At 53.0% G+C, this 10004-nt stretch overlaps 1 protein-coding gene across 1 annotated transcript; it reads left to right on the top strand.

The window, feature by feature from the left end:
- The first annotated feature begins 1127 nt into the window (after positions 1-1127).
- LOC136330173 (sialic acid-binding Ig-like lectin 14) lies at positions 1128-3292 on the top strand. The gene is made up of 7 exons (XM_066266670.1): positions 1128-1178; positions 1234-1630; positions 1848-2126; positions 2377-2424; positions 2635-2892; positions 2975-3110; positions 3256-3292. The coding sequence occupies exons 1-7, from the start codon at positions 1143-1145 to the stop codon at positions 3290-3292; spliced, it is 1191 nt and encodes a 396-aa protein (XP_066122767.1). The 5' UTR covers positions 1128-1142.
- Positions 3293-10004: the final 6712 nt, after the last annotated feature.

Here is a 10004-nt window from a genome sequence, read left to right as displayed (position 1 = left end):
TTGAGGAACTGCCCTACTGATTTACATAGTCGTTGCCCTAATTTGCATTACTCGCAACAGTGCAAGATACTTCCCCTTTCTTAACATTCTGGCCAGCACTTACTATTTCTTGTCTTTTTATTTTTTATTTTTTTATAATCCTGTCCTGAGATCTGCCCGACAGCCCAGTGATGTGCACTGTGGGGCACAGCCATGGGCATCCTGCTGTCTTTAGTCCTTGGCCTGAGCAAGACAGTGTTGCTTACAATACAGGAGGAGTCCGGGGGGCGGGTAGAGCTGGGTACCGGCTCCCCATGTCAGGGGCAGACCAGGTTTTCAGGAGCCTGATGTTTACACAAAGGTTGAGATCACTGTTTAAAATATATATATAATATTTCTGATATGAGAAAACACATCACATCAAGTCATAAAAGCTAAAATGCTGAAAACCAAACTACAAGGCAATTCAGAAAAATTACCAACTCTCTTTGTTAACAGTATAGCACACCTTTCTGGCCCAACTGCGTAACAATGAGGCGAGATCTCTACTATACCTTCAGTTTCGAAGGAGCTTGTGTGCGCCTTCACTGTCCGACAGACCAACAGACCCTAGAAGACCAACACTGGTGTATCCCCTGTCCCCACAAACCCCTCAGAGCAACGAACCCTGATGTTCCACATTGCCCCTGGGTTCCACCCTTCCCAGATGTGGGGTCTACATTTATTTCTCTCCTGCCAGCACTTGAGTGGTTTAAAGAAAATGTACAATTACTCTTCTAGAACGTGCAGTGATTTCAGCTAGAGGGAGGTCCCTGTGAGTCACCAGGACCAGCTCTAACTACCATGGACCCCTGGGTGACCTCCTTCTCAACTTAAAAATCATCTGTTAAGTGATTACTTTCAGATTCACATCTGGACAAGAATCCCAAACTCTGAGATCCTTGCTGTATCTACCTGCAAAGTTGGGTGTCCGGAAGTTAGACAGGATGATTTCTCAGTCCTCAATGAGCCCCCACAGCCTGTGGGCCGCAACTTCCCCTTCTGGGTCTGGTCACAGCTCTCTCAGAGGCTTCCTGTCAGGGTGTCCTCAGCCCCACCCCACAGTTGGACAATATTCTCCCAGACACAGAGACTGGACCCGCTCTGCCCTGTCAGATGCAGACATGGTGCCCCTGCTGCTGCTGCCCCTGCTGTGGGGGGTGAGTGGGCCCAGGGAGGGGGGACAGCTAGGATGGGGAGGGGCTGGGGCTGTAGCTGAGTCTCTGTGTCCCCCCAGGGACCCTGCAGCAGCAGCCAGGCTATGAGCTCCAAGTGCAACGATCGGTGAGGGTGCAGGAGGGTCTGTGCGTCCACGTGTCCTGCTCCTTCTCCTACCCATGGAGTCCGTGGTTATCTTACAGCACACTCTACACCTACTGGTACCATCGTGTGGACAGCGAGTACCATCTTGTGGCCAGAAACAACGCAGATGAGCCAGTGAAGACAGACAGCAGGAGCCAATTCCTCCTCACAGACCCAAGGAACAACGACTATTCCCTGAGCATCAGAGACGCCAGGACCAGTGACTCAGGAGTCTATCTGTTCCGAGTAGAGAGAGGAAATGATGTGAAATATACTTACAATAAAAAGACGCTGAATTTGCAGGTGACAGGTGTGAGAGGGGCCCAAGTCGGACCTAGGTAACTGGGACGCTATCTTACGACAGGAACAGGACCCTGTGACAACCCTTGTCCTGGCCTTGTGCCCAAGGTGGTCGGAAGAGACACATGATCTGGGGTGAGCTTGAGACTTGAGGCACGACACTCTCAGGGTCACACTCTGGGTCTCCCCTGACGCGAAGCCCAGGTCCTTGCCTTTCTGTTTCTCAGCTTTGACGGAAAAACCCATCATCCATATTCTGGAGCCTCTGGAGGCCGGCCGCCCCACACAGCTGACCTGCAGCCTGCCAGGGGCCTGCGAAGGGGGAAGCCCTCTCACCTTCTCCTGGGTGGGAGCCGCTGTTGACTCGCTGAACCCTCAGACCCTCCACTTCTCGGTGCTCACCTTCACCCCAAAGGCTCAGGACCATGACACCAGCCTCACTTGTCAGGTGACACGTCAGTGGTCTTCAGTCACTACAGAGAGAACCATCTGGCTCAATGTCTCCTGTGAGTGTTGGAGGGATGGTTTGGTTCCAGTGGGAAGTAGGACCGGGGTGAATGCATGTGCATGAGTGTAGGTAGAAGAGGAAGAGAGGGAGGCTGAGCTTGAAACACTGATGCATGGATCTGAGTGCAGGTGGGGGCTGGGCCAGAGGACAGCAACCCCATCTTTCTGGTACCCACCACCCTCCTTGGGTTCAGGGTGACTTCCACACACCCCTCCCCTCTGAAGCGGGGCCATGTCTTTCTGTCCCAGATGCCCCCCGGAACCTCACCATAGACATCTCCTTCAGAAATGTCACAGGTATGAAGGAACTTTGCCTCTTTGTAGCTGGGATCTGCCCTGTGGGTTGATGTGGAGCAGAGGGGGAAACTAAATCTGAATTGGAATTGATTAAAAAGAACAAGGATGAAAATCATCACCTCCCCCGCACGTCTTGTGAGTGGGTGCTTCCACCTGTGTTCCATCTCTCTCCTTCTACCCCCTCTGACCCGTCTTCTTCTCTCTCCAAAGCCCTCAGGATTCTGCAAAACACCTCCTCCCTGCCCATCCTGGAGGGCGAGGCTGTGTGGCTGCTCTGTGAGGCTGACAGCAACCCCCCTGCAGAGCTGAGCTGGTTCCGGGGGTCCCCAGCCCTGAACGCCACCCCCGTTTCCTGCACTGCAACCCTGGAGCTGCCCCGCATGGGGACTATGGAAGAAGGGGAGTTCTCCTGCCGGGCTCGGCACCTGCTGGGCTCCCAGCATGTTTCCTTCAGCCTCTCTGTGCAGAGTGAGTTTCCGAACTAGTGTTGGAGCTGTGGGTGGGACTGAGTCCTGAGGACACAAAGTCACCCCCCTCTGCTCCTCCCCAGGAAGCCCCCCTCCCCGCAGCTGTGTGACTGAGGAGCAGCAGGGCTCCTGGCCCCTGGTCCTCACCCTGATCAGAGGGGCCCTCATGGGGGCTGGCTTCCTCCTCACCTATGGCCTCACCTGGCTCTACTGCACCAGGTGAGCAGGTCTGTCTGTCTGTCTTTCTCTACAGGGAAGATAAATGATTGACCTGAGTTCCAGATGCGGCTGGGCTGTTCTGCCCTGCCTCAAGCAAGAGCTTGATTGACCTAGTGTCTGAGCTAAGACCCTGTTGTCTCTGCAGGTGTGGAGGTCCTGAGACAACCAGGCCAACATCTTGACTGATTTGCCCTTCTTTTTAATGGGACAAGGTGGGGATACAGAGTCCAGAGGGACAGTCATGGGACATCAATGTCACCATCTCCCTGGAAGCTCTTGTCTCAGCTGTCTCAAATGTACCTTTTGGATTTTAATTGGTGGAAGTGACTGAGTGATGACAAGGAGAGGCACTATAATTGAAAAGGATGGTATTGCATTCATTTCCTGAGAGGAGGCTCCACTTCACCAGGCAGGGCCCCCCGGAAAGAAGACACAGGTGTGAGGAGCCCAGCCTGAGCCTTTACTGGGGTTTCCATGGGAAAGACAATGGAAAGCAGAATGAGCATTTAGGGTCAGCTGGGATGAATAAATCTGGGGTTCGGGCCTGTGGGGAGGTCTCTGTGTGTCTGGTCCCAGGTCCTGGGAGATTTAGGGCAGGCGGGGTGGCTGGGGACCATGGGCTCAGGGTGGGTTGGTTTGCGTCTGAAAGACTGTTCCTGGCAGAGGTCTTGGCTGTCTCTGGGAACCAGATTGCCCTGAGTGGAGCTGCATCTCCTTGGCCTCAAAGCTGATTAAGATGTGAAAGCTTCATGAGACACAGACAACAGAAAACAAGTAATATCCGCCCACTGATTGCCCCTCGTTTCTGCCTGTGCCTCTCCCATTGGACTTGTCTTCTCTCTCTATGCTGGTCCTGCTTCCCCCCATCCCCCTGCTCCTCCCTGTTCATCTCCAGGCCCAGAAAAGGACTAAACCTGGGACTTGATCCTCCCATCACCCAGAAATTACCTGGTCGACACCTGAGTGTCTGGTCTCCCAAACTTCCCTGTCCGTGTAGACATCACACAGTACAGATATGAGCATGGTTCTTTTTATCCATTCAATGGTGCCTACCTTGTGATGATTACCACATAACAGGCCAATATTTAATTGTAAACAAGCATTTTTTTTTTTTAAGTATGTGAGGGCCCAGCTATGAGTTAGAGCCCGGAGCACCTGCGCAGTAGCTATGCCAAAGGACAGAACCTCAAAGTGGGAGCGCATGCGCTGTTGCTCCCACAGTTATATAACCTGCTGCCTTAGCTAGTTTACCTCAGCGGAAGGGGAGTCTCGCATGCGTGAGTTCCACGGCACTGTATAAAACTGGCCTTGGGAAATAAAATACGTAGCCTCTTCTGTAACTTTTATCTCTCCTGTCCTTTACTCCTTGTGGATTCTTTTCCCCTGGCGCCACCTCACCTCCCAAGGGATCCCTTGACCCTGACAAGTGGCGCAGCCAGCAAGGTGTTCAAAATGAAGTGACTGGTGCGGGGGAACTCCCCGCCCCCACGGAGACACAGGCCCAGGGGTAGCGGGTGGAATTTTGGCCCCCAAGGTCGTTATGGTATCCAGTAGCAGCATACCTGGCAAACGGGGCATTACCAGAGGACTGGGGCACAGTCCATCCCCGGTCGGAGGGGATCCACAGAACTTTAGAGCAATTGGACCCAAATGCCCCCGCAGCCCACAGAGAAGGGGCGGGTCAGGTAGCTTGGCTCCAGTGCAGGGAGCAGGGCTTAGAGCACCGCCCATGCAACGTCAATCTACACCGCCAAGGTCAGTCCTCCCCATAGGAGCAGGCAAGAATCTGCAGCTGTGAGACAGGAAGGGAAGGGGCACACCGTCCCGAGGCACAAGACTGAAGGTGGGCCCCTGAAAATAAACTAGTGCCAGCTGTGGCAGGACTTACAAGCGGTGAGCCAGCTCTAGCTCATTATCTGCCTGACTGTGGGGGCAGGGGCCGAGGAGGCCAGGGCAGGAGGCTTCATGCTGAACTAACCATTTACTGGTCCCCTCACAGTGTCCAGCATGTCCTAGCCTTAGTGGACACAGGAGCAGACTCGACCTTGATTTCTGGCAACCCAGACCTGTTCCAGGGACCCTTGGAGACCATAGAAGACTATAGGGGGCGCCAGATACAGATTCCTAAAACCACCGTGACTATAGGGATTGGCAGACTGCCTCCTAGGGCATGTGAGGTTTATATATCCCCTATTGAAAAATATATCGTGGGGGCAGATGTGCTCGCGGGACTGGCTGTTAGCACCACCCAGGGAGAATTCTGGCTGTGGGTACAAGTGATGAGGATGCTGGTGAGAGGGCATCCTCACCACACTCTCCTGCTTCTCTCCCACGTGACCCAAGCTGTGTCAGTGAGGCAGTATCGCCTGTCACGAAGGGCATGAGGAAATTGGCCGGGCTATTTTAAAGCCAGAGGAATCTGGGATCATACGGCTGACACACAACCTATACAATTCCTCCGTGTGGCCTGTCTGGGAGTCTGACTGTTCCTGGCATATGACGGTGGAGTACTGAGAGCTGAACAAGGTCACCTGACCTTTGCATGGTACTGTCCCGGGCATTACTGAGCTGATGGATTGGCTGTCAATGGAACTGGGTCGTCATCCACGATGTGGCTGACTTGGCTGATGCTTTCTTTTCTATTGACATGGATGCTGCTAGTCAAGAGCAGTTTGCTTTCACTTGGGAAGGCTGGTAATGGACATTTCAAGTATGGCCACAGGGATATTTGCATTGCCCTACTCTGTGTCATGGCCTGCTGGCCCAAGATTTGGCCACATGGAACCACCCTGAGACGGTGCGACTGTTCCATTATATTGATGACATGATGCTAACCTCTGATTCTCTAGCAGATCTCGATATGGCAGTCCAAGGTCTTTGAGAGGCCCTGATGGGCTAGATATAGGCTGTCAACAAGGACAAGGTCCAGGGACCTGGTTACTCTGTCAAGTTCTTAGGTGTTGTTTAGTTGGGTAAAATAAAGATTATGCCTGAGGCAGTGATTGACAAAATTGAAACATGCCCCCGACCAGAGACTATGAAAGAGTTCCAGGCCCTGGCCAGTTGGCTCAGCGGTAGAGCGTCGGCCTAGCGTGCGGAGGACCCGGGTTCGATTCCCGGCCAGGGCACACAGGAGAAGCGCCCATTTGCTTCTCCACCCCTCCGCCGCGCCTTCCTCTCTGTCTCTCTCTTCCCCTCCCGCAGCCAAGGCTCCATTGGAGCAAAGATGGCCCGGGCGCTGGGGATGGCTCAGTGGCCTCCACCCCAGGCGCTAGAGTGGCTCTGGTCGCAACATGGCGACGCCCAGGATGGGCAGAGCATCGCCCCCTGGTGGGCAGAGCGTCGCCCCATGGTGGGCGTGCCGGGTGGATCCCGGTCGGGCGCATGCGGGAGTCTGTCTGACTGTCTCTCCCTGTTTCCAGCTTCAGAAATATAAAAAAAAAAAAAAAAAAAAGAAAGAGTTCCAGACCTGTGTAGGTCTGTGAGGGTTCTGGTGAACCTTCATACACCACTTGGCCTTGTTAGCCAAACCATTGTATCAGTTGACCCAGAAGGGTGAGTGCTGGGACTGGAGCCCCGAGGCAGAGCATGCCTTCAATGCTGTAAGGTCGGTGGATAATGGGGGATGGTCACATGGGGAACCCAGACCCGGGAACTTCGGCTAGGACCGCCCGAACCAAGCGCACCAAAAGAAGCTTCACAGGCACACTTTGGAAAAAAGCAACCATCTGCCAGCCAGTGAGATTTCACCACGTCATATTAGCTCGACTTCCCTAGAGGGACCCCTTTAAATATCTCCCACGCGGTTTAATCCTTGCAACTTCCCTGGCCTCCATCTTTTCTCGGGGCCAGAGAAACTTGCCGGGCGGGACGCGTGCTCTGTACTCAATAAAGGCTTTTACTATTCTACACTTCGTGGCTCCAGCCTCTTTCTTCCTTCTCAGTGGGGAAAAATACCTTACATTTTGGTGCCGAAAACCCAGGAGGAGTTGAAGTCTGCAAGGACTGCTCCTCTTCCCTTCCCCTCCAAGAAAGAACCAGGATCTCTGACCTTCCACCCACTTCGGTGCATGGTGTGGTAAGTCCCGTGCCTCTGGCCACCCTTGAGTTCTTTCCTCCAAGACTCCCTGTCCAAAAACGTAGCTACGTCAGGGAAATCTTTTCCGTACCAAGTGAGTGTGTGCTTGTGGAGACATCCCAAGCATATCCACTTTACCTTTTCTGTCCGTGGCCAAACCTTGAGTTTTAGGATGCTAATACTTAAATCTGACCACTCTGAGGACTAAGGGCGGCTGTGGGGGCACAGGAATCTCCCTCCCTAAAGAAGAAGAAACTGTTTTTCTTCTCCGCTGTGGCCAGTCCACAGAACCCACTGAATTAGCCTCCTGAAGGGACTTTCGGTTTTAACACCCTCACCAATTTAACTATTGCCAAAAAAGCTGGGAACTGATTGGAGATCTCTTACATACATGGCTTCTAATTATTCGCGCACCTGTCCTTAATCTCTGTGCCACCTGTTCCACCGCACAGGCCTTTTTCTGGCCAGAGAAACCTCACCTAAAACCTCCACTCCTGATCTTTCCTTCTCCGTGGACTCCCAACTGTCTCTGCCTCCTGTCTGACCCCCGGGGGCACCTCTCTCTCGGGACTTTTCTCTGGTCCCTCTGCGGACCTCTTTTGTGCTCGGGTCTTTTCCCCCTGAGAGCCCCCTCCCCTCCCTTTGCAAAAACCTGTTTCTTATTCACCACTACCGTCTCTCTTTCTCCTCCCCTGCTGGCCAGGGGCCCTTCCCTTCTCCACTGTGTTCTGAAACCCCTCCTCCATCAGGTCATTCTCAGCCTGGCACTGGCTCTTACACTGGTTTTCAGGACGTCCAACTCCAATTTTCTTGCAGGAAGTTCTGGCCTGTCCTGTCTTTGGCTCCAGCATTTCCTGCAGGATCTGGGTGCTGGGCTCCGCATGAGCCCTCCTCCTCTTATTCTCAATCCCCCAAACCCCTATCTGGAACCTGTGAACATGGCATTTAAAGTTTTTAATTGTCCCAATTAGTAGAAACAGGCCAAGGCTCTTTGCCAGGCCTGCATGTAGCAGAATGTAACGCTCTAAACCCCAGCTCTTGTGGCAACCTTGAGGCCAGTAGAACAACAGAGGCAAGGCACAGAAAGTGCCCGACCCAAATCCAAGCCACAAAGAGAAACCCCACCAGCAGCTTGATTTAAGTGTGGCAAGCAGGACCATTGGTCCCGGCAGGTCCCCTGCCCGCAGCTGCCCACTGAGCCCTGCCCTGACTGACTTCCCTAGAGGGACCCCTTTAAATATCTCCCACGCAGTTTAATCCTTGTGACTTCCTTGCCAGTCACTGGCAGAGCAATTGCCCCTTTGGGCAACAGGCTTTTCCTCAGCGCCTCTACATGGAGGACAAGCCGCCTGAATGGGAGGCCAATCCAGCCAGGTGAGTGCATCACTCAAACTCCTAGGACATGGCCTAGACTCAGAGAACCCAGGGTATGCTGCAACAAGTGGGTAAGTCCATCTCATTTCTTGTGGACATGGGGGCTGCCTTCTCTGTTTTGCCATCACACTCTGGACCTCTAATTCCCTCACAGGTTTCGGTTATGGGAATGGATGGGACCTCTTCCTTTCCCCTTGTATGCCACTCCTGACATGCAGTTTTGCCTCAAGCTTGCCTCCTTACAGGACCACTGGTAGTCGGAACCACTGGACTCCATCCATCTCCAGCTAACCAAAAGGCTGGACCTTACAAACCCCCCTATTACCCTATTACTCCTTTTTTTAATTTTTAAATCCTTACAGGACCACATCTGCAAAGTTTCTCAACTCACAGCCACACAGATGTTCCTCCTGACACCCCTCAAAGCCATCACCTTCCAATCTCCCCCTCCCCACGATGCCCCTAATCAGCAGGAAGTAGCCAGATGAATAAACGGTGCCCCTTTTCTATTTAACACAAAAGGTCAGAATGTAAGGTTGGTGGATAATGGGGAATGGTCACGTGAGGAACTCAGACCCTCGAACTTTGGCTAGGACCACCCACAACCAAGTGCACCAAAAGAAGCTTCACAGAAACCCTTTGGAAAAAAGCAACCGTCTGCCAGTCAGTGAGATTTCACCACGTCATATTAGCCTGACTTCCCTAGAGGGACCCCTTTAAATATCTCCCACGCAGTTTAATCCTTGTGACTTCCTTGGCCTTCATCTTTCCTCGGGGCCAGGGAACCTTGCTGGGCGGGATGCGCGCTCTGTACTCAATAAAGCCTTTTACTATTCCACACTTTGTGGCTCCAGCCTCTTTCCTCCTTCTCGGCGGGGAAAATACCTTACAAATGCCACCAAATGGGCGGTGGCACAAGCCCAGACATTACGGGTAGTAGCCCTGCCTTGCCACTCCTGCTGATGGTCCAGGCTGAGGAGACAGGGTTTGGCTGGGGTCTTTGGCAAAAGCAGGGTAATTGGAAGGTACCCATTGGCTTTTGGTCCCAGGTGTGGAAAGGAGCCCCTGTCTGGTATTCCCTTATTGAGAAGCAGTTGGCAGTGACATACGCCGCCTTGCTGGTCTATGAGAGTATCAGAGGGCCACAGCCAGTCACAGTACAGACCACATATCCGGTTGAAGGCTAGCTCCATTCTTGGGTTACAAGTCCTTGAAGTGAGGTAGGGCAGACTCTCATCTTGACCAAGTGGGGTACGTATCTTAAATGACAGGTCCAGTTGTCATCTAACCCCCTGACGCAGGAGCTGCACTCCTTGCTGGGACAGATACAGTTTGTAACAGAGAAATGGGGGATAGAACCGGCCCTAGGTGAAGTGCAGGAGAGTCTGTACCAAGAGGAGAAGCCGCCCCCAACCCCCTATGGATACGTGGATAGCTCCTAA

This window comes from Saccopteryx bilineata, chromosome 3 (assembly GCF_036850765.1).
Source record: "Saccopteryx bilineata isolate mSacBil1 chromosome 3, mSacBil1_pri_phased_curated, whole genome shotgun sequence".
In the NCBI taxonomy this organism is placed as follows: Eukaryota; Metazoa; Chordata; class Mammalia; order Chiroptera; family Emballonuridae; genus Saccopteryx; species Saccopteryx bilineata.
The sequence above is the reverse complement of the archived record's forward strand: the minus strand, read 5'-3'. Positions and strand labels throughout refer to the sequence as shown.

Excerpts from the sequence above, each read along its gene's own strand:
- LOC136330173 (XM_066266670.1), top strand. The coding sequence starts at position 1,143 with ATGGTGCCCCTGCTGCTGCTGCCCCTGCTGTGGGGG. Across the intron at positions 1,631-1,847 it reads GCTGAATTTGCAGGTGACAG|CTTTGACGGAAAAACCCATC; the intron begins GTGTGAGAGGGG and ends TCTGTTTCTCAG. Across the intron at positions 2,425-2,634 it reads CTCCTTCAGAAATGTCACAG|CCCTCAGGATTCTGCAAAAC; the intron begins GTATGAAGGAAC and ends CTCTCTCCAAAG.